Source organism: Enhydra lutris, unplaced genomic scaffold, assembly GCF_002288905.1.
Source record: "Enhydra lutris kenyoni isolate GAN:26980312 unplaced genomic scaffold, ASM228890v2 scaffoldscaffold18, whole genome shotgun sequence".
In the NCBI taxonomy this organism is placed as follows: domain Eukaryota; kingdom Metazoa; phylum Chordata; class Mammalia; order Carnivora; family Mustelidae; genus Enhydra; species Enhydra lutris.
In genome coordinates, this window is record NW_019154102.1 from 14,761,101 (window position 1) to 14,786,360 (window position 25,260).

The 25,260-nt window shown below is 35.5% G+C and overlaps 1 protein-coding gene across 1 annotated transcript in view; it reads right to left on the bottom strand.

The window, feature by feature from the left end:
- Nucleotides 1-25,260, bottom strand: part of LOC111148096 (WD repeat containing planar cell polarity effector) — a 445,955-nt gene that overhangs the window by 310,120 nt on the left and 110,575 nt on the right. Inside the window, exons 2-6 of the mRNA XM_022504499.1 lie at nt 24,045-24,129; nt 20,265-20,312; nt 19,369-19,419; nt 17,391-17,461; nt 17,061-17,120 (exon numbers count right to left, since the gene is read on the bottom strand). Coding sequence (XP_022360207.1) covers nt 17,061-17,120; nt 17,391-17,461; nt 19,369-19,419; nt 20,265-20,312; nt 24,045-24,105 — 291 coding nt within the window. The 5' untranslated portion in view covers nt 24,106-24,129. The remainder of the gene's footprint in view (nt 1-17,060; nt 17,121-17,390; nt 17,462-19,368; nt 19,420-20,264; nt 20,313-24,044; nt 24,130-25,260) is intronic.

A 25,260-nucleotide genomic window follows, 5' to 3' on the forward strand; every position in this document is an offset into this window, starting at 1 on the left:
TTAAACAGAAGAGTCACCAGTCTGCCTTTTAAAAAAATCATGTTGGCTACAGGGTGGAGGATAGACTGGTGGGGAGCAAAAATGGAAGCAGGTAGAACATTTAGGAAGTGTTTAAGTTGTCTAGAAGAGAGAATGAAGTGAGGTGGCTCTGACTAAAGTTATGAGCAAAGCAATGGAAAGCCTCCAGTCAATGTGAGAGAGATTTAGGAGATAAAATCAACAAGAGTAAGAGTTAAGTTAGACCATCTGCATGTGTGTGGTGGGGAGAAGTTAGGTAAAGATAATTTCTAAGGTAAACAGACCTCCAGCTTTCTGGTTTCTGTAAGTGGATGGAAGGCAGAGCTATTCACTGAGATTGGAATGGCAAAAAAGGAACAGGTAAGGGACTCTGAGTTCCATTTTAAAGATACTATGTTTGGGAGTGCCCGGCTGGCTCAGTTGGTAAAGTGTGTGACTCTTGAGCTCAGTGTTGTGAGTTGAAGCCCCATATGGGGGGTAAAGCTTACTTTAAAAAATTTTTCTTTAATTAAAAAAATATATACCGTGTTTGAAATATCTTCGAGATACCGAAGGGGTGACATCAAGTAGGCAGCTGGACTTATGGATTTGGAGCAAAGGGAAAAGGTCTGAGCTCTGTAAAGAAGCCACTAAAGCTACAGATATAAATTTGATAATTCAGGAGTTCAGAGGAGAGAGGACAGGGCTTAGAATTGGGCTTTGAGGAATTCCAACATTCAAGGACACAGGAAAGGAGTATGGGCCTGAAAAGGAGACCAAGAATGCCAAAGAGGTAGAAAGAATACTGAAGAACAAAGTTTCAGGAGAATTAACAGAAAAAGAGCACTTCAAGAAAAAGGGGGTGGTACTGAGCTTGGGTGGCTCAGTCATTCAAGCAACCAGCTCTTGATTTCAGCTCAGGTCATGATCTCAAAGTTGTAAGATCAAGCCCCGCATCAGGCTCTATGCTGGGTGTGGAGTCTGCTCAAGATTCTCTCTCTCACAGTGTGGAGATTCCTCAAGAAATTAAAAATAGAGCCTCCCTAAGACCCTGCAATTGCACTACTGGGTATTTACCCCAAAGATACAGATGTAGTGAAAAGAAGGGCCATCTGTACCCCAATGTTTATAGTAGCAATGGCCATGGTCACCAAACTGTGGAAAGAACCAAGACGCCCTTCAACGGACGAATGGATAAGGAAGATGTGGTCCATATACACTATGGAGTATTTTTTTTTTTAAGATTTTATTTATTTATTTGACAGACAGAGATCACAAGTAGGCAGAGAGGCAGGCAGAGAGAGAGGAGGAAGCAGGCTCCCTGCTGAGCAGAGAGCCGGACACGGGGCTCAATCCCAGGACCCTGGGATCATGACCTGAGCCGAAGGCAGAGGCTTTAACCTACTGAGCCACCCAGGCACCTCTACACTATGGAGTATTATGCCTCCATTAGAAAGGATGAATACCCAACTTTTGTAGCAACATGGACGGGACTGGAAGAGATTATGCTGAGTGAAATAAGTCAAGCAGAGAGAGTCAATTATCGTATGGTTTCACTTATTTGTGGAGCATAACAAATAGCACGGAGGACAAGGGGAGATGGAGAGGAGAAGGGAGTTGAGGGAAATTGGAAGGGGAGGTGAACCATGAGAGACTATGGACTCTGAAAAACAATCTGAGGGTTTTCAAGGAGCAGAGGGTGGGAGGTTGGGGGAACCAGGTGGTGGGTATTAAAGATGGCACGGATTGCATGGAGCACTGGGTGTGGTGCAAAAACAATGAATATTGTTACGCTGAAAAGAAATAAAAAATTAAAAAAAAATATATTCTCTCTCTCTCTCTCTCTCTCTCTCCCCCCCTTCCTCTGCCCCTCTACCCCACTCTAAAACAAAACAAAACCAACAAAAACAAAAATAAAAACAAGGGAGTGGTCAGTAGTGTTGAATCCTCCTGTGTATTTAAGATGATGCTTTAAAAAATAAAAGTCTATTACATTTAGTAATATGGAGTTTTTTCCAACCTTAGTGGAAAGTTTTTCAGCATAATAATCAGGACAAAAGTACAACTGGAGCTGGCTGAATGCTGAGTTAGCAATATGCAAAAGAAGACTATAAATAGGGATAATTTTTTAGAAATTTGCTCTTGAAGGAAAGGGATAAGACCTGTAGTACCGGTGATAAGACTTGTGATTATTTGTTTAAAAAGAAAAGAGCTATGCTTTTTTAAAAGCTAATTGGGAATCTCAGGGATCCCAAATAACCAAAACAATTTTGAAAAAGAACAAAGTTAGGGACACCTGGGTGGCTCAGTTGGTTGGACGACTGCCTTCGGCTCAGATCATGATCCTGGAGTCCCGGGATCAAGTCCCACATCGGGCTCCCAGCTCCATGGGGAGTCTGCTTCTCCCTCTGACCTTCTCCTCACTCATGCTCTCTCTCACTGTCTCTCTCTCAAATAAATAAATAAAATCTTAAAAAAAAAAAAGAAAAAGAACAAAGTTAGAGGATTCACATTACCTGATTTTAAAACATATTATAAAGCCACAGTAATCAAAACAGTGTGATTCTGCCATAGAGACAAACCTAGACCAGTGGAACAGAACAGAGAGCTCAGAAATAAACCCTCACAAATATGTTCAAAGTGATCTTCAACAAGAGGGCCAAGACCATTCAAGGGGAAAGGACAATCACTTCAACAAATGGTGTGGGAAAAACTGAATATCCACATGCAAAAGAACAAAAGTGGACTCCTACACATACACAAAAATACCAAAATGGATTAAAGATCTACACAAAAATATAAAATTCCTCGAAGAAACTATAGGAAAACAGCTTCATGACCCTGGATTTGACAATGATTTCTTGAATATAATACCAAAAGAATAGACAACAAAACAAAAATAGACAAATGGGACTACCTCAAACTTTAACACTTTAATGTATTAAAGGACACAATCAACAGGGTAAAAAGACAATCAGCAGGGTAAAAGGACAGGGTAAAAGACAATCCACACAATGGGAGAGAATCTTTGCTAATCATACATCTGATAAGGGATTAATATCCAGAATATATTATTTGAACTCCTATAAATCAGTAACGTAAAATCATAACCCTTAAAAAATGGGCAAAACACTTGAATAGACATTTTTCCAAAGAAAATATACAAATGGCCAAAAAGCAAAGGAAATTATGTTCAACATCATTAATCATTAGGGAAATGCGAATCAAAACCACAATGAGATACCACTTCACACTCATTAGGATAGCACCTATCAAAACAAAACCAAAACAAAACCAAACCAGAAATATAAAATAAGTGTTGGTGAGGATGCAGAGAATTTGGAACCCTTGTGTACCACTGCTAGAATTATAAAATGGTACAATCACTATGGAAGACACTAGGGAGTTTCCTCAAAAAACTAAAAATAGAACAATCATCTGATTCAATAATCCAACTTGTGGGTATATATCCAAAAGAAATGAAAACAAGGTCTTGAAGAGATATTTGTACCCCATGTTCATAGTAGCATTATTTACAATAAAAGAGAAGGGAGCAACCCAAATGTCCATCAATGGCAATGGACAAACAGATAAACAAAATGTGATACATACATACTGTGAAACATTATTCAGCCTTAAAAAGGAAGAATTCCTGTCACATGCCACAACATTGATGAACCATGAGGATATTATGCTAAGTGGAACAAGCCAGTCACAGAAGGACAAATACTGCATGATTCTACTTATATGAGGTATCTAAAATAGTCAAACTCACAGAAGCAGAGAGCAGAATGGTGGTTGCCGGGGGCTGGGAGGAGAGGGGAAGGTGATTTGTTGTTTAAGGGATAAAAAAAAGGGATAAAACTAAAAGTTTTAGTTTCTCAAGAAGAAAAAGTTCTGGAGATCTATTTCACAACAGTATGAGTATATTTAGCATTATTGAACTAAACACATAAAAATGGTTAAGATGGCAAATTTTAAATTTTTTGTTCCATAATAAAAATATTTTTTAATTAAAAAAAATCTAAAGTTCTCAGGAAACAAACTGAGGGTTGCTGGAGGGAAGGGGGTTGGGAGGGATGGGATGGCTGGGTGAGGGATATTGGGGAGGGTATGTGCTATGGTGAGTGCTGTGAATTGTGTAAGACTTATGAATCACAGACCTGTACCCCTGGAACAAATAATACATTATAAGTTAATTAAAAAAATGAAAAAAAAAATCCAAAGTTGATTCAAAAGATCCTGTCAACAGAAAGTTTAAAAACCAGGTCTGTGCCAGAAACTGAACATTTTATATATATTAACTTACTTCTTATAATAAACTTGTAAGTTTTTATCTTCGTTTTATAGTAAAATAAACTCTGGCACAGAGAGGTAAAGTAACTTCCCAAAGCCACATAGCTAGTAAAGCCAAGATTTGATACCATGAAGAATGAAGCAGTTTGTGCTTTCCACCACTATGCTACAGATAAAAGAAATTATAATCATGTGGGGTCCTGAGAAGGCCAGAGGGCATGGGAGCCAAACTCTAGGCCAGGGGCTCCCAAAGTATCTCAGTTCATGGCACCCTATAGGTCTCAGTAATCTTATGGTACCCCCAGGCCAAATGGAACTGCAGGTCCATTTGATAAATAGACTCCAACAACTAAAGTATTTATGTCCCAACAATTCAGTAGCCATTTGAAAACATAACAAACAGGGATTGAAAGAAAAAAAAAATTAATTCCTAAATAACCACAGTTACTTGTGTGATGTGTGAACTAATGGAAGTTGGGCACTACACAACTTTTCAAACCTTGAAATAAGCTTGGACACCCTCATACTTGCTCCTGTTCTATGTGAAGTCTTGTATGGTCCTTGCTTCTTAACACAGCAAGTCCCGAAAAGTCAGCTTCATATAACTATGACATCCTCAAAAAGAATGTAATGCGATCTCACGGTGAAACCCTGCACTACCTAGAGCTACCTGTTTGTGTAGTGTCTGACCGGTGTTTTGTGTTTCTTTTTTTTTTTTCCTAAGATTTTATTTATTTATTTGAGATAGAGCAAGAGTGAGAAAGAGAGAGCACATGCACATATGGGAGTGGGTAGAGGGAGAGGGAGAAGCAGGCTCCCCACCGAGCAGGGAGCCCAACTTGGGCTTGATCCCAGAACCCTGGGATCATGACCTGAGCCGAAGGCAGATGCTTAACTCACTGAGCCATCCAGAAGCTCTGGAAGTCTTGTGTTTTCCTTGAAAATGTTTAATATCCTACAAGACTCCTGTGAATTCACTGTAGTCCCCAGGATGCCTCAGTGTAGAGTTTGAGAGCTGTGGATTTAGGTCAAAGTCATAGAAGCAGAGAGGCTGGGCCTCAGACAGGAGTAGGGACTGTTCCTCTATTATGGCAGAATATAAGATTTACTTATTTAGCACGCAGTGGCAACTGGGATCTCACAATTCAACCTAGGCTTCTACTTAGACCAAGGAGACAACTAAATGACAAGTACTTCACTGTGAAAAGCCACTGTGAATAAATATTTTATATATAACACTATTTCATAAGAAGCATAGCTATAAATGCTTTTCATTTCATAGTCACTTAAGCAATATATCTGCTAACCTAATAATTCTATTTTAACTTTTTTTAAATAAAAGATATGAGTTACAATTGGCAAAAACACCTGATATGTTTTCTCTATCATTGACACTGGCATATATATAACAATATTCTCCAATACCATGAATGTACAATTGTTAGGTTCTCAAAACTAACCTCAGATGCCTGTTTTATAAATGTACTTTTCTAATTGGTACATTCCAACCTATGCACCCAATATAAAGTTCTAAATTTGAAAAATATTTTAGGTGTTTGTATAAAATCTCAGTGCAAGTATCCAAATATAATGCATTAAATGTCTTCTCATTTGCTAGTTACAATAGTAAAAAGTAGATAAATGGCATTTCTATATTTGTTTCTACTTTGTTAAATATAAAAATCAACAAGAGACAGATTATTCAGATTTTGAATTAATTTAGCTTTCCATATATTTACTATTAACTATAACTGAGTATATGAGAGAAATTCATAGTCCTGAACTAGCTTCCTTTGGGGCAAAATACCTTGAAGCTTCCAAAACATTATTAGACATGAATGCCAAAGGCGGAGGCAGGGAAATTACAAGTTTCTTTAAAGAAATGCTTTAAAATGAAAACAATTAATATAAGAAAAGAAAGAACCATTTATGAAAAGAACAGGAAGGAAATGTTAATTGATAATAATAAGATACATTACTATAGAGATCAAAATTTTCTTTGTGTCATAACCACATTCCAAAACTGGGTTCATATCTTACTGTATTTTTAAGAGTAAATATCGACCCTATCAATGAATTGTCATAGGTCATCAAACTTTGGATTGAGATAATCAAGATGTAATGTAAATTTTATTTCTGTTTTTCCTGGAAAAGAATTAATTTTTTGCCTAATAAAAAGTAATTATTAAGGCATGATACTAAACTGGCTAGCTGAACATTAAGATTATTCAGGTACACTATTGTATATGTGCAAACATAGAGACACATGTTCTTATTTTTAATGTAAATCTTTGTGGGTATGATGGTCATAGACGTGCAGCACTCAGAGCTTCTTCAGGAGGACCAGAGGCTAGGAACCTGTGTCATAGTTGGACAAAGCTGTATTTCCCCTTGGTGGCTACTAGCCAATGTCTGAGCATGGTCAGGTGCTAGGTGAAAAGGGGACTCTTCTAATGAGCAACTTTGGCTCAGGAACTCCCCGTTTAGCCTCCCTGAAACTTTCTCAGCACCATGCTATAGCCTGAGGCCCATTATACCCAATCTTCTTTCACAGAGTTTATACCCTTCTCCTTTCACAGAGTTCAGACCAGAATTCCAGTCAAAAGGCCCTTCCCATGTATTTTTGTTCCCTTCCCCCTTTATTTTTCACATCTCCCCCATAAATCTCCTGCATTCCTAGTATATCTTCTGTTTAATTCTTATTTATTTATTTTTTAAGTTATCTCTATGCCCGACAGGAGGCTCAAACTCGTGATGTGGAGATCAAGAGTCTCATGCTCTACTGAATAAATCAGCCAGGCGCCCCCCCTACTACAGCTTTACATCTGCTTCTTAGAAGAACTCTGGCATGGTTAAAAAAGATTTTAACATGTAAAGAAATACATGTATAAATTGTTAAAATGTCGAAGAATACCTGGAATTAAAACAACTGTTTACTGCCCTATCCCACCACAGCCTTTCATGTCACTTGCAAATGAGACCATTTTTAACTTTTACAGTAGCTCCTTCTGATTATATGCCCACATTTCTAAGCATGTTTTGTCACTTAGAATGGTATTCGGGTACATGTAAAAGAAACCTAAAAAACAAACACACACCCCATCACTTATCAGAATGGGTTTGTTTTTCCTCAAAGAACCAGAAAGCTGCAGATAGGCAGTCCATGGCTGATAAGACAGGTCCATGATATCATCAGGTACCAGGCAACTACTTTTTGTCCCCTCCCCCTTTATTAAGTGGCTTCTTGTGAACATTACCCCAGCAATTAATTCTCTTTACCTGCATCAGCTTTTCCCCTTTCTATTGGATCATTCCCATTAGCATACCAACAGAAACAGATGTTAAGATGTTATTTCTCCTATCTAAAAAAGAAGAACCTCTTTTGACTCCACTTCTCCTTCAAGCTCCTACCCTATTTCTCCATTTTCCTTTGTAACATAACCCCTTCTTATATCTTAATTCCTAATTTCTCTCCTCCCATTTTCTTTTAAATATATTCCAACCAGGCTCATGTCCATACCCTGAAACTGCCTTTATCTAGGTCACTGGTGATCTCCCTGCTATTCCATCCAATGGTCCATCTCAGGCATCTTTTTACTGGTTTCTTATGTAACAGTAACACTTTACTCTCTACTTGAAATCTAGTTTCCAGGATACATACTCCCTCCAATATGCTCTGGCTACTCCTTCTTAGACTCCTTGCTCCATCTCCCCCTTTCTCTATCTCCAATCCCCAAAAGCTGGAGGACCCCAGGACTCAGCCCTTCAGCTTCCTCTAGCTCTGTATCTAAACTCCCTCCCTCGGTGATCTTCATCAATCTCTTGTCTTTAATACCATCTGTTAGGCTACCTCCCAAATTTATCTCTCCAGCCAGACTTTTTTCTCAACTATTCGACTTCTCCACTTAAATATCTAATGGTCTTTCAAACATTGATGCCCAAAACTGAGTAACTTGTATTTCCCCCCAAAATGTCACTTTTCAATCTCCCCCCATCTCAATAAATGACAATTCCATTCTTCAAGCTGCTCAGAAATTTTTTCTATCTACCACATTTGATCCATCAGTGAATTCTGATGGCTCAAAACTCAAAATATACCCAGCATCTGGCTACTTCTCACTACTCAATCACTACCATCCAGTCAAGGCCACCATTATTCACCTGGACCATGGCAACAGACTTCTAACCTGTTCCATCTTTGTTCTCTTCAATTTGTTCCTATCATAATACCCAGAGCAATCTAACTGCAAAGTGAATTAGATCAAGTTTCTCTTATGCTCAAAACCTTTCAAGGGTTTTCTATCTCACTTAGAGTTAAAGCCAAGTCCTATCAAAGGCCTAGAGGTTCTATATAACTCATATCTAATTTCCTTTCTTATTTCAGTTTCTGCTACTTTTCTCCTTGCTCATTCCACTCTAGTCACATAGACTCTTTCCTGTTCATCAAACATGTCAGGCATAACTCCCATCTCAGGGCCTTTGTATCTGCTGTTCCCTCTACCTGGAACACTTTTCTCCAGATATCTTCCACTGCTTGCTCCTTCATGTCTTAATAATATGATATTTCAGGAAGGCCTTTCCTGGTCACCAAACATCAGGCCCATCATGCCCCACCATCCCCCATGCAGAACTCCCTATCTTTCTTGCTTTGTCTCTAACAGTTTTTTACTTTCTTACATACTCTAAATTTTACTTATCAATATTTTCATATCTTCCTAATGGAATATAAACCACAGGGGAATAGGAATATTGGTTATTTTTGTCTTTTTGTTAACTGGTATCCTCAGCATTGAGAATACTATCTGGGATATAGTAGACAAGAAATATATATATATACACACACCTTGAGTGAAAAAAAATGGTCAAAGGCGGGACCCTGAACCTCAGCATATCTCAGATCCAGACTAGAAGAAAGCAAAGAGTTGAAACTGAAAAGGCGCATCCCAGGTAAGTCTGGCCCCTTTAATAAGCTTTCTTGTAAGTCCTACCAGTGACCTGTGCTTACTTTGGCCAGAGCTACTTCATATGGGCATCTCTAGCTTCATAAAGGGACAGGGTAACTGAGTGCTTTAAACTGGTCACACTGCCACTCGGAACATCAGGGTCTGATCATAAAGAAAAATGGATATTGGGCAAGCAACTAGCAATGTCTTCCACATGTTATTTCTTTATTTAGTCATTACTTACTGATTTCCTATTATCATGAATCAAGATATAATTCTCTTATATCATTTATCTCTTACTTATTATTTTTTAAAGTTCTGTATCAGATCAGAAATTAGACTTATCAGTTCCTTTTCTTTCCTCCCTCCAACATTCCTAGTAGAATCTTCTGTCTCCTGCCCCAGTTTGGACTAGTTGCTCTCTAGGCCTAAGGCACACTTACATCCTAAGACTTCTCTTCACTTCTTTCTTATGTAAGACCCTCCAATTTTTGGATGCCAAGAAATCTTGTTTCTTGGTTTATTCTGTTGCTTTTAGGCTGGCACATCTTCCAATAAATTCCTGAGTAAAGTGCCTGGCAGGTAAATTTTTCTGAGAGCTAACAAATCTGAAAATGTCCTGTTTGAATGACAATTTAGAATTCTATATATAGATCACCTCCCTTCGGAATTATGAAAGCATCATTTTACTGTCTTCTCTCTGTGTCACTGTTGGGAAATCTGATTCCCATTCCTCTGTATGTATCTTATTTTCTTTTCTACTCTGAAAGCATTTCAGATCTTCTAGCTTTGGTTTCCTAAAATTCACAGAATACACCTTTGTATTGATCTTTTTCAGTCATGGGTTTTTTCACACTGGAAACAAGAATCTTCCAGTTATGGGAATTTTTCTTCTTTCATTTTTTTTGTTTCTTCCCTTCTCTTTCCTATTATTATTTAGATATTAAACCTTCTGACCTAATACTCTAATTTCCTTATCCTCTATTGCCTATTGTTCACTAATATGTCCTTTTGTCGTTCTGTTCTGCAGTACAGGGTTATCTCAACTTTCTCTTTCAATTCATTTATTAATTTTTCTATTTAAAATGCTGCCATATTTTTAATTCCCAAGAGCCTCTGCTCTTTTCCCCCAAGGATCATTTTTTAAAAATAGCTTCCTATTCTTATTTCAAAGATGCAACAACTCCTCTTACATCTCTGTGGGGATTAATTTTAATTCCCTGAATTTGGTTCTGTTTATTGCACTGTCCCTGGTCCTTTATCTTCTTGTTTTAAACTCACAAAGATATGGATTTACTGATGCAGAATTTCTTCAAAAGTATAATTTCTAGCTCTCTGGTTATATTTAAAAGTAAGTCTCTTTAAAAATTGATTGTGAGCTTGTTATGCATTGGTAGGCTTATTAACTTATAACTCCACTATAAGAATACTGGATGGCACATCTACCTTTTCAAAGGAAACTACCAAATATTGGTTTCTATAGCCATTGCTCTGGGTTGACAGGTGGGGTAGGGGAATAATTTATTTTTTTCAGAGAAGGATCCTTTAAACAGGTTACACAGAGACATATATCTCACTCCTAGAGAGGGGGAGGAGCTGGGGAAGATCTCACACATTTAATCCCATTATTCTTAGTCTAGTCACCTCACTTTTACTATGTATTGTGCTTAGCATCTTCAAGTCCAGAAACCCTCTGGGTTGATGTTTCCAGAAAATAATGATCCTATCTCATTTGTTCTTTACATAAACTGCCTCTAGCTTTCCTGTTTTAGCCTGCATCTTAATCCCAGGCTAATCTCTATGCCTTCTCTCTAAACTCTTTTCACTCTCTAAACTATCTTTTCACTAAACTTTATTATCTTTCTACCTGGAATCCTACAACTTGCACTCATAGTGTCTTAGTTAGCACTCATAGTGTCTTAGTGATTTCATGTGTCTATATTCCTTGACCAGGTTACACTGGCAACTCAGCCCACATCTTACACTTCTTTAGTGCATTCCATAATGGTGGCACTCAATAAATACAGTGTGATAGGTTTTATATAAGTAATATGCTGTTTCTAATAGTTGTAACTTAAAGTCATGGTTTGTCAATTATTTTATGAGAAAACCAAACTGATTTTCAATGCAATTTGATGAAAGGAAAGATCAGGTAATGATGCTATTAATTCTACAACTGAGGAAATTATGATAAAATGAGTTCCAAAAATTCACAAATTATCTGTGATAGGCTTAGAAAATAATTTATATTTTTACATAGCATGTCAAGTAATTCATTATAAGAACCAAAAAAGAAAACTATCTTTTCTTGGCATTTTTTAAAAGATTTATTTATTTACCTTAAAAAGAGAGAAAGCATGAGCAGTGGGAGGGGCAGAGGAAGGGTGAGAGAAAGAATTCCCAAGTAAACTGCCCCCTGAGCACAGAGTCCAATGCAGGGCTCCATCCCAGAACCCTGAGATCATGACCCAAGATAAAACCAAGAATCAGCTGCTTAAATGAGCCACCCAGGCACCACTGGCATTTTAAAATTATACCTAGAAATGTGTAACTGTTATAGAAAGAAATCAGGGTATAGCTAACTATATCATATACTTTTGTAGCTGACTATATATACGAGTCAAATAATTTAATCTAAAATCACCATAATTGAGGATATATCTAACTTAATGATAACATTGCTTTTAAATAATTGCAGAATAACCTGTAAATATGAATGTGACTTGAAGCACATTATTTAAAGAATTTAGAAATTCCACCATACTGCTATACAATTTAATAGTCTCCAATGGTGAAACTATTACTCCCGTCGTAAAATATTTATAAAATGAAGTTTGTAAAATGGTTTAAGAAATTCAAAGTGGAAATTATTAAACACTTTCTTTTTTTTTTTTTTTAAAGACTTTATTTATTTATGTGACAGAGATTACGAGTAGGGGGAGAGGCAAGCAGAGAGCCCGATGTGGGGCTCGATCCCAGGACCCTGGGATCATGACCTGAGCCGAAGGCAGAGGCTTAACCCACTGAGCCACCCAGGTGCCCCTATTAAACACTTTCTTATAATAAAATGATTTTAGGAGAACAAAAAGAAGAGAGAAATATTTTGATAGCTAATGAGACTAAAATTCTAAATTACATCTCATACTTTCAATGCATTTCTCTATTCAAAGGGATAGTCTGAAAAACCAACTTTAAAAAACAATTTTCATACAGGACATATGTACAAGTAAGTCCTGATTTATAAACTTTTGAATTTGCAAGTGAAGGGAATCATTCTTAAATGGTACAATCTGTAGGTCACTGGACCAACAACATGAACTAAGCGTTGACTATGATGACAAGCTATAAAATCCCATTATTCAACAGAGGGAAAAACCCAACCTCAAAATGTATCCTCTGAAATCCTTTATGTTTTTGTAGTTGCTCTGCTAATTGCTCAACAACTGGACCTTTTGAAGAAATAAGGATGCCTTAAAAAGAAGACAACCAAGATAAATTCTGTAAAGTCTTAAATTTGCCATTTTGGGGGGGGCGGTAAAAGATTTACATTAGTTAAGGAGTAGCTATAACCAAAGACTGAGAGTTCAACTATGTTAGCACCAAGGTACTGAGGAACTTTAATTTCACTCCTTTTTTAAGACTATGTTGTGGTCAGTTATCATGTTAAATATATGGGGAAAACTACTAATAAAAATTTAAGCCTGTGTTATGTTTGGAGCCACCACACCTCACAAAAGAAGGACCCTTGAATAACTTGGGGAATACTTATTTTGCAACTAACAAAAGGTTAAGGGGATCCTTTTAAAAATATAGTTTGAGCACCAAATTTTTAATTTACTGTAATATTAGAGATCTTTAAGATAATGCACATACACACATATTTTTAGAAGACTTAGCTTGCAGTCTTGTTTAGAAACTGAGGAAGTGGATAAATAATGTTAGGAGGTCTCTCAAAGGCCCTAAAGATGTGGGGACTAATCAGGATGGACAGGATGGAGGTCAAGCTATCTTATTAAAATGTATAATCGACTCTCAATAGATGCTGAAAAAGCATTTGACAAAGTACAGCATCCCTTCCTGATCAAAACTCTTCAAAGTGTAGGGATAGAGGGCACATACCTCAATATTATCAAAGCCATCTATGAAAACCCACCTCAAATACCATTCTCAATGGAGAAAAACTGAAAGCTTTTCCACTAAGGTCAGGAACACGGCAGGGATGTCCATTATCACCACTGCTATTCAACATAGTACTAGAAGTCCTAGCCTCAGCAATCAGGCAACAAAAAGAAATTAAAGGCATCCAAATCGGCAAAGAAGAAGTCAAACTATCACTCTTCGCAGATGATATGATACTATATGTGGAAAACCCAAAAGACTCCACTTCAAAACTGCTAGAACTCATACAGGAATTCAGTAAAGTGTCAGGATATAAAATCAATGCACAGAAATCAGCTGCATTTCTTTACACCAACAACAAGACAGAACAAAGAGAAATCCAGGAGTCAATTCCATTTACCACTGCACCCAAAACCATAAGATACCTAGGAATAAACCTAACCAAAGAGGCAAAGAATCTATACTCAGAAAACTATAAAGTACTCATGAAAGAAACTGAGGAAGACACAAAGAAATGGAAAAATGTTCTGGGCCCCTGGATTGGAAGAACAAATATTGTGAAAATGTCTATGCTACCTAAAGCAATCTACACATTTAATGCAATTCCTATCAAAGTACCATCCATTTTTTTTCAAAGAAATGGAACAAATAACCCTAAAATTTATATGGAACCAGAAAAGACCTCGAATAGCCAAAGGAATATTGAAAAAGAAAGCCAAAGCTGGTGGCATCACAATTCCGGACTTCAAGCTCTATTACAAAGCTGTCATTATCAAGACAGTATGGTACTGGCACAAAAACAGACACATAGATCAATGGAACAGAATAGAGGGCCCAGAAATAGACCCTCAACTCTATGGTCAACTACTCTTCGACAAAGCAGGAAAGAATGTCCAATGGAAAAAAGACAGCCTCTTCAACAAATGGTGTTGGGAAAACTGGACAGCCACATGCAGAAAAACGGAACTGGACCATTTCCTTACCCCACACACGAAAATAGACTTAAAATGGATAAAGGACCTCAATGTGAGAAAAGAATCCATCAAAATCCTTGAGGAGAATACAGGCAGCAACTTCTTTGATCTCAGCTGCAGCAATTTCTTCCTAGGAACATCGCCAAAGGCAAGGGAAGTGAGGGCAAAAATGAACTATTGGGATTTCATCAAGATCAAAAGCTTTTGCACAACAAAGGAAATAGTTAACAAAACCAAAAGACAAATGACAGAATGGGAGAAGATAGTTGCAAAGGACATATCAGATAAAGGGCTAGTATCCAAAATCTATAAAGAACTTATCAAACTCAACACCCAAAGAACAAAGAATCCAATCAAGAAATGGGCAGAGGACATGAACAGACATTTCTGCAAAGAAGACATCCAGATGGCCAACAGACACATGAAAAAATGCTCCACATCACTCGGCATCAGGGAAATACAAATCAAAACCACAATGAGATGATGGTGATTCACAGACCTGTACCCCTGGGGCTAATAATACATTATATGTTTATAAAAAAATTAAAAAATTTAAAAAAAAATAGCATCCCCCCAAAAAGTAAAAAAAAAATTATGTATATAAAATGTATCATCACATTAAGAATGTGTTGATACTAAAAGGTCTACTTTAGGAATAAGTTATCAACCTCAAAAATTAAGCACAAAATATGACAGAACATAAAGAAAGATAAATTTCATTGGAAATATTAAAAGTGACTCATTGTCACTACTACTAAGAAACCACTACTGTCAGTCTGGTATAAATTAGAGAAGTAATTTTATTTATATATATATATATATATATATATATATATATATATATATATATCCTATCATGCAAATTCCTTTTCTGCGTTGAAGTAATTTAACAGTGAAGGACATCTTCCTCCTTATTCTCCCTACATACAAACACACACAAACTTGCTTAAAAATTAAAATGCAATAGCACCTATTTAAAAAGGATTGCTTAGGGGTGCCTGGGTGGCTCAGTCAGTTAAGCATCTGCCCTCAGCTCAGGTCATGATCTTGGGGTAATGGGATCGAGCCCTGTGTCAGGCTCCCTGCTCACCGGGGACCCTGCTTCTCCCTCTCCCTCTGCCTCTTCTGCTGCTTTTGTGCTTTCTCTATGTCAAATAAAGAAAATCTTTCAAAAAAATTAAATTAAAAAAAAAAGGATGGAATATTGGGATGCTTCACTGCATATTTTAAGATGCCTAACATGTTCTAACTTACCCTGTGCAATTGTTAGGGTGGAGGCCACGAGACAGACCTCTTACTATGGGTAGTAGGCTTGCCCTCCAGTCAAATTATTTTGAGCCTGCTTTTAAGGTGAGTAATGGCATTGAGAAATACAATGAGTTATACTAAATTTAAAACTTTCTGGAGCATATTTTGTATTCGAGTTTTAAAGTTTGATTAAAACTTTAATGAAAACAAATTATGAATTTTTAAATAATCTCATCCTTTTGAATAGACTTCAAAGTCAAATTTAGAATGTATTATGCTGCTAATAATATTAATTCAGCCTTATAAACAGTCTCTGGAAAAAAAATTATTTATGCCATTTGAGGAGTTAACTAGTTACCTTCAGGAGTAAAAGTAAGCTAGTTTAAACAAAAAATGAAGAAAAACTAGAGTTCATTAAAATGATAATCTATATTCAAATAGTCAATTAAGATATGTTCATAATAACTACAAATTCAACATTACAGATTTATGGATAGAGCCAAAGGCCTAAACTTCAAACAAGAATAGTTAGACCTAAAATAAATCATATTATAAACAAGTAAGATTTTAAATTCATACAGGATATTCAATTCCATAAAACAGTTATAATTATTAGTTATACTGATATAACTTCAATTACATGTATGAGCAGAATAATGACTAATGATTCTTCTAATCACAAGCAAATAAGATTTTTCTAGGCAACTAGAATTTATTAAGCCTAAAAACAAAGCTAAGCCAACTGTCCGTTACTTTTTGATCAATGGTTACTAATTATTATATCCTGAATCTAGACCCATTCAACATGTAGCTCATGTTGTCTAGGCCCTAACTGTGTTAACAGAACTTTCTGTGACGGAAATGTTCTTTATCTAACTGTCCATATGACAACATTTGGCTACTGAGCACTTAAAATGTGGGTAGTACAACTGAGGAACTGAATTTTTAAATTTATTTAATTTTAATGAGTTTAAATTTATTTTTAAATAGCCACAGGTGACTGGTGGCTATCATATTAAATAGCACAACTTAGAGGATTCAAAAAAATAAGAGCAAATGTCTTGTTACATTAAGTCTAACTCTAGACCACTTGTTGATTTCCATAAGCATGGTGCTCATCAATGTTTACTAGAGTAATACGCCAAAACACCTTCTGTCCTGTGACTTTATCTTCAGTCAAAAATATTATCAAATCTATGCCAGGGAACATCTAATACAACATTCAGGCAAATATAAACCAAAAAAAAAATTTTTTTTATTAGTGTTCATAGTGTCAGTACAACTATACTAATTAATGAGGCAGCCTGGTGGCCTATGTCAATCTACATAATGTTACTTCTAGAATGACTAGAATTCAAACTATGAAATATCCACTCCTAAAAAGTTTTTGTCCATTACCTATCAAAAACACAAGAATACCAAATACTGCATAGCTTTCAGTTCCACTGGTTAAACATTGCAAAAATATGTCAAACCATTTTACCTGACAGACATATTTGTTCTTCCATTTGCTCAACACACAGTGACTGTTTTGCATCAATTCCTGAAGGAAACAGAAAAAGAGAGAGTGCAGTTGGCTATACACATTGTTGTTATCAGTTAGAGTGCTTCTGATTAGCAAGCACACTAAAAAAAAAAAAGAAAGAAAGATCAGCTTGCCACACAAAGATGCAACTGTTTTGGAACTCCTTACTAGACAAAAGCAAAGCTATCATCACCAGGAGAGTTGATCCTTTATGAAAATTAAAACTGTTGAAAGATGTTTTTAAAACAAATTTGTTTGTTGCCATTTTTGAAACTTTTGGAAAGATACCTCCAACTCCTTGAGCGAGTCTCGAAGTTTCTCTGGGCGTCTATTTTTGAGTGTCCACAGATAATCTCGTGCTGGCAAATGAAACATGTACTACAGTTAGTTAAACATGATTTAAAAAGGAAACTCTGCTTAGAAGTGTGCCTTAGGAGGATTAAAATAAAACACCTCCTTAATTGAGAGGAAGTGAGCTTCATTTCCATCATCAAATAACAGCCTTTTGAAAGGCTTTGTCATAGGAACAGGATTTTTACCACAAAACAATCTCAGTGATCATAATTTTATGATGACAACCAACAGAGTTCAGAGAATCCCTGGGAAAGTTTCCTAGTCCTGTGAATCTGGTACCTAATTGTAAATGACCAACTCTTTACCAGAGAATGAACTTTCTCATACAAATCATTAGAAGTTCAATCCAAAAGAAATTCCAAATTCTGCAAATAACCCTCTCAGACCTGAAAATTCCTAAGAGTGAATGGATATACTGAGGAAAGAATAAAACACAAAATATCATGCACAGAATAAAAGTAAGCATCACCTATTAAAACTTTTTTATTTAAAATGAACCTCTTTAAAATGTACACCACAATTCAATAAGCCTTTTTTTTGTTTTAAATGCATTTAATTAAAAGAGAAAATTAGTTAGCAGAATCTCAATGTTAGCCTAAAACAAACTAAAAAGTTTTTTTTAAAAGAACAAATTATGGGCGCCTGGGTAGCTCAGTCAGTTAAGCAGCTGCCTTTGGCTCAGGTCATCATCCCAGGGTCCTGGGATCAAGTCCTACATTGGGCTCCCTGCTCCGTGGAGAGCTTGCTTCTCCCTCTCCCTGCCGCTCTGCCTACTTGTGCTCTCTCTTTGTCAAATAAATAAATAAAATCTTTTAAAAAATAAAAGAAAAGAAATAAAAGAACAAAATGTTAAATTCATTATCATATCTATTTCATCCCCAAAATAAATTCACCTTTGAATTCTCCCAAATAATAATTCTAAAAATGAGTTGTATATACGTGTGTATGCTCTGTGCATACTCATTTAATACACAGTATGTACAGATATTTAAATTTAAATTTTACAGAATTACTATAATCTTATTTGAGCAAATTAATTTCATTCTATAAACATAATGTATGATGTATAGAGCATATGTGCAAAGTTTTAAATTTATATTGCAGTCACTAATACAGCATTGAAAAAAACTGTCAGCTTGCCCATTTAAAACAAGAGAGTAAGACGGACTTTCAGCTCCACCTGTATTCCAAATAAAACTTAAATTACATTTAATTTCAAGTCATTAAAGCCATCTTTCATCATAGCCATATTATATATATTTATGTATCTGAGAACAGAAAAGACTAGAAAGAATAAAATGCTAATACTAATCATTGCAAATTTTTTTTTACAAATTTTATTTTCTTAAAATGGGTAAAACATTTAAATTCTGATAACAAAATGTTATCAAAATTTAAATATGATACATTTAAGATTTTATTTATTTATTTGACAGACAGAGATCACAAGTAGGCAGAGAGGCAGGCAGAGAGAGAGAGGAAGAAGCAGGCTCCCCATGGAGCAGAGAGCCTGATGTGGGGCTTGATCCCAGGACCGTGGGATCATGACCTGAGCCAAAGGCAGAGGCTTTAACCCACTGAGCCACCCAGGCGCCCTGATACACTTATTTTAAATATATTAAATGATATAAATAAATATGGTTCGTTAAGAAAGTTTATGTTTACACAGGCATATAAATTATCAATACTGGATAGAGATTTCAATGGTCTAAATTAGAAATGCTTACCAAATATAATTGTCACTCATATGTTTATATACCTAAACAATGGGAATTTATAATTTTAAGAAATGTGGAAGGAGTAACATTTTCTATTTGTGCAGAAAGCTTAAAATATATTTTAAGACTGAATCTTCAGGAATATTAAAGTTCTAGTTTTATAGTAATTACAAAAAAGTATAAAGTAAGCTTACATTCTGCCAGTTTCTGCTTTTCTGCTAAGTTACCATGCTCTGTCACTGATACTGTGGCAGGAGAAAGAAGGAAAGAAGAAAAAAAAGTGGAAATTATTTTAATTAAAATACTTTGTATTTTTAAATGCAAATATATAATGTACATTACGCACATTGTTGAGACTAATAAATTATGCTAAATTTTTTAAAGGCAATTGGAAAAAATATGCCATAATGTGGGTTCATTTCATATAGGTATTGCCTAAATTTGTAGTAAAAAGGCTTACATAGCACAACAGGTGGGCCAATATCCTAAGCTCACAGTCTCATCACATAGGGAAGAGAACTGCACCCGAGTCCAGAACAGAAGCTGCTTAAGTCTGTCATCAGAACCATGAAGTTAGCCTATTAACAACCAAGCTAAGGACACAGGATGCCCATAAAAGCCCCACTTCAACAGAGACCAAACCAGGAAGTAACTTGCTAGAAAGACCTTTTGGCCCGTCATGAAACTTCTGGGATTAACAGGATTAATCAGATAAAGAAAATTGATCATTCACTCAGAAATGCCTATTTCAGATATCAGGTGAGGATCCGGGAGGCCAGCAACAGTGGGACCCACGCATTAACAATGCCCTCTACTGGGACACTAATAGATAAACGTGAATAGGCTGTCCAGTTATCAGTTGGATCGGAAGTAAAATGACAATTTTCATGTCCTTCCATGGCATTTTCTCAATTTTACTCTATTTTATATAGAACAGATATCAACCTCAGTATTTTTCTAAAGAATGGAAATGAGTTTTTTTTAATTTTAGAATTTACCTAAGCTCAAAAAAAGAGTTTTTAATGGTCAGTACTATATAGTTCAGAATATTTCATTTATAAAAATTAGTTGAGCAGAACAGATGCTTTACCTGGTGGGTCTTTCTTATCATAATACTGATAGATCCCTATGTCTCTATCTATGGAAAAGAAGAAATAAAATTAGATTATGGTAAAAAGTTCTGGAGAATAAGAAGCCAAACCGTATTATACAGCAGGACTAAGGTTACGGGGTGGGTAGGAAAAGAGAGAAACAATCTTTTTATGTTACTAGAAATAAATAAGTTCAAAAGTATCTGGACATGAGTTCATGTCCAGATTTTAGGGATATGCAGGAATGGACTGTATATCAATCTAATTTAAAAAGATTTACACAAAACCAGAAGGGCATGAGGAAAAGAGTAGTAAAATTAACTGAAATCAAGGAAGACCAACTTTTCTCTTTCACACTTCCTCTGGTATTTTTCACAGGGTGCTATCAAAAAGAACTGCTTCTATGCAATGCCAAATGAAATTAGAGGATGGAAAAAAATTGCCCTAACTGTTGGATTCTGAGCTATTGCTTTCTTTTCTCCAGGTTAGTTTGAATCTAGTATGGTGCTTGGGGGAAACATCCAGGAGAGAAAGAGAAAAGTCGAGGAAAGTATGGTTAAGTTATCTGAAGTTTGCTTAGACTCAAAAATCTCCCAAACCCGTTCTAATTCAGGTGCTGTCTCAGGGATACAAAAGCAAAGCAAGGCTTCCTAGATGTTGACAGTGATTTAACCAAGGACTCTGTCCTTCAACTGGATTACAGGAAAACCAAATAATTTTGTCCATTTTATTCCTATCTGTGAATAGTGAAATTTTTTTTTTCAAGTAACAGTTGTTTCCCTCCATGCAAAATAATTTTAGTTACTAACAAAAGCATCCAACTGTTTCTGAAGAAGTGGAAGCAGTACAGGCTGCCCCCTAGTGACTAACTGTTCCAAACTTTCTCAAACTGAAACATGAAATTTCCCCCCAAAAATGTATTACAGCTACGATTTTTATTTTTATTTTTTAAAGATTTATTTATTTAAGTAATCTCTATATCCACCATGGGGCTCAAACTCACAACCCCAAAATCAAATGTCACATACTCTACCAACTGAGCCAGCCAGGCACCCCATATAATTAACTTTTTAAATAGAGTTTTTCAAAACAGTCAATTCTGTGTACTTATTAAAGCTCCATTCTATTCATCATGACAGTAATTGGGACATATAACTTTTTTTTTAGATTTTATTTTTAAGTAATTTCTACATCCAATTTGGGACTCAAATTTACAATCCTGAGATCAAGAATCACATGTTCTACCAACTGAGCCAGCCAGCACCCCAGGACATATAACTTTTAAGAATACAGTTTATTTCTATTAGATAGATTGAAAATATCTAATAAGGGAAAGGGAAAGGTCATAAGTAGGACTCCTAAGATACTGATAATACTTTATTACATGATGATTTTATGGTGTGTTATTCTCTGATAGTTTAAAACATGCCCTTATGATCTTTATACTTTGCAATACATATGCTTACTTCAATAAAAAGGTTTTTTTTTAAATCTAAGAACCATAAGCATTATAAACACAAGCAATATTCTCTAGTGTAATTCTTCATCATTAGATGCAGCCAAATATTAACAACTCTAGAACAGAACTATGAAGACCATAAAGGGGCCTGAGTTCTTTTTTTTTTTTTTTTTTAAGTTTTTAAATTTAAGTAATCTTTACATCCAGTGTGGGGCTCAAACCTACCACCCCAAGATTAAGAGTCACAAGCTCTACTGACTGAGGCATTCAGGTACCCCTCATACTTCTTTTTTTTTTAAGATTTTATTTATTTATTTGACAGAGAGAGAGATCACAAGTAGGCAGAGAGGCAGGCGGGGTGGGGGAGAGCAGTCTCCCTGCTGAGCAGAGAGCCAGACGCGGGGCTCAATCCCAGGACCCTGAGATCATGACCTGAGCTGAAGGCAGAGGCTTAACCCACTGAGCCACCCAAGTGCCCCACCTCATACTTCTTTTTTAAAAATGTTTGCATTGATACCTTTTTGAGCTTTCTAGAAAAATATCACTAATTATGATATTACCAGTGTCTTTGCAGATATAAAAAGATGGCTTTTTTGGCTTTTGATCTTTTTAAAATTATCTAATTCAAAAATGTGCAGGGTTTTAAAAAATTCAGATATACTGCTCAAGTCTTTCAACATAAGCAACACTGCCACACTGTGTATCTTCTAGCCGTCAATACCTTCTCCTTAGAGATAACTATCTGCAATTATGAGTTGTTTCTTCTGTATATTCCTCCATATTTATAAATAGTTTTCTCACTTTATTATTTCTTGATTCTTCAGTTGTAGATATTATCTATTGCCTATCCACTATGGAAATTGAGAATTCAGTTATCTTTTACCACTGTGTACCCCTCTCTACCTATAGACGCTTAACTTCAACTTCTCCAAATCTTCCCAATATAATTAGGGCACAATTTTTGGTTAAGTCAGTGCTTACAATATTAATGAATACATAAATACTCACAACCGAACCATGGAGAAGGTACACTATAATTGCATTTCCTTTTTTTAAACAACTTCCCTGATGTTAAAAATTGCCTTTTCATTTGCTTTTAAAAAAAGAAAATGTTAACACGGTGCCTGGGTGGCTCAGTCAGTTAAGCATCTGCCTTTGGCTCAGGTCATGATCCCAGGATCCAGGGATCGAGTCCCATATCGGGCTCCCTGCTCAGTGGGGAGTCTGATTCTCCCTCTCCCCTCTCCCCCCAGCTCATGGTCACACTCTCTCTCAAATAAGTAAATAAAATATTTTTTAAGAATGTTAACACTTACTAATCTCCAATATACTCTGACATATATCAGTGACCAATCAGTATAATTTTTTTCATTGGTAACATCTCCCTCTAGAGCCTCATGATCCTGTACTATTCTGGACCACCTAACTTCTAGGTTTGATGCACAGACAATGCCTATTTTCTTGACTAGACAGGTGTGTCTTCTGTCCTGATTTAATTCCCTTCTTTGGCAAGACACATATGCTCTGGTAGTTTAATGAGAAAAGGAAGGTAAATTTGGTGAGTATTTACATGGCTGAAAATGTCTTCTCACAACTGACTGACTACATGGCTGAAAAAGAATACTAAGTTGGAAATAATTTCTCTCTGAATTTTGAAGACATCATTCCATTGTTGTTTACTTTCTCTGTTGCATAAATGTATTTATCCATTCTCCTGCTGGGTTGTTTCTAGTTTCCTGCGTCATAAACAGAACTATTATGAACATTTTGGTACATGTCTCCTGGTATACAAGTGTTGGGGCTTTTGTTAAAGTATATAGCCAGGAGTGAAATTACTGGTCAATACATGACATACAGCTTCAACTACACTGGTTTCCTAAACTGGTTGGACCAATTTATACTTTAATTAGTAGTGAAATAAGCTGAATTTCTCCCTGTGTGTGTTTTTTTCCTCTTCTATTTTCAGAGAGAATTTTTTTTTTTTTTGTATAAAAATTTTTTCTGCTATTTTCAATTTCCAAGAGGTCAGAATAACTCTCCAGTTTTCTGAAACTTCTGTATTTTGTTTCTTGCTCTTAATATTTAAAAACGAGGCCAATAAAATTAATTTTCACAACATAAAATCTAACTCAAGTTGAAAAAAATAACTTATTCAGAGTAACTAAAAAGAATTATTTTTCATTAGCCAATTTTTTCATTAAGTATAAGAAAATTATGCAACTCTAGCTAGAGAGTCCAGGCTCTAACCTTTGCTAGTACTTACTTATAATGTTATAACTTATATTTGAAAAATACTAAAATTAACCCAGAGCTCATTTACCTCCAATGTGTAAGGTATTCTTCAAAGACCACAGGTGCAGTTCAGTCAAGCAGAAAGACATCTGATGGCAGAAGAAATCTCTGTCCTGTTTAAAAAATAGTTAAAAAGAGATGACAATTATCTTCTATTGTCAATAAAACCAAGATCCCTTAGAAAAATAACAGAATCATTTGACACTACTCATATTTGAGATATGGGGTCCATTAGAATAAACATATTTTAACATATCCTTGGTTAACTATCCAGAAATAAACTCTAGAAAAAAGAATACATTCTTCCTAAATGTACTATGCCATTTCACTGAGAAACATGGTAAGAATTTATGTATTTAAATTTTAAGTAAGTTGTTTGATTTCTAAGGCTCTGAGTATATTTAAAATTATTTAGTATTTAAGCATTTTTAAAATATTTTAAGAAAAGGAAACATCTGTTAAGTAATTAATACATAGAAACACATTTTGTGGTGTATTTTTAATATACAAAGCACATATTTATGATCTCCCACATACAAACAAGCTAATTAAAGTGGAATTTGTAAGGTAAATGGTATATAGTTACTATTATAAGAAACACTTACTTACAGGTAAACAGTGTAAAACCACATTAGGATTCAGATTAGTTTGTTAATCTGCATGTCATGATAGATCCAGAAATTCTACTCTAAATACATTTAAAAAAAAAATACAAGATAACAAAACAGTACATAGAATATTTCCTCCCAGTTTTAATATCAGAGGCTAGGGATGGATACTACTGATACTTTTTCATGAAGTAGTATTTCATTCATTTGGACTACTGGAGAAAGGCCAATATGAATCAGAAAAAAATGTCAACATTTTACAAATATTTGAAAGGAATTTATATAGCTTCCAAATGTTTGCTTAGAAATACATACAGTACTATACTATAGGAATAGTTCACTATATATCAGAAATACATAAACTATTGATATCTTCTTTACGGAGATCATAAAAGAATTGCTCTTTCCAATAAATTTCTGAATAACAAAGAAAGCTTGAAAAACATTTTATTCCATCTTTAGACAGAGGAAAAAGCCCCCAGCTTCTTCAACATTAGGAGTGACAAAAATATTTCTCACACTATTCATATGGGTGATAACCCAAAATAATTTTAGACATAGTACAAACTTCTTTCGTCCTTCCTTCACCTTTACATTTGATGTCAGTGTATTTACAATAATCAAAAAACAGATGCA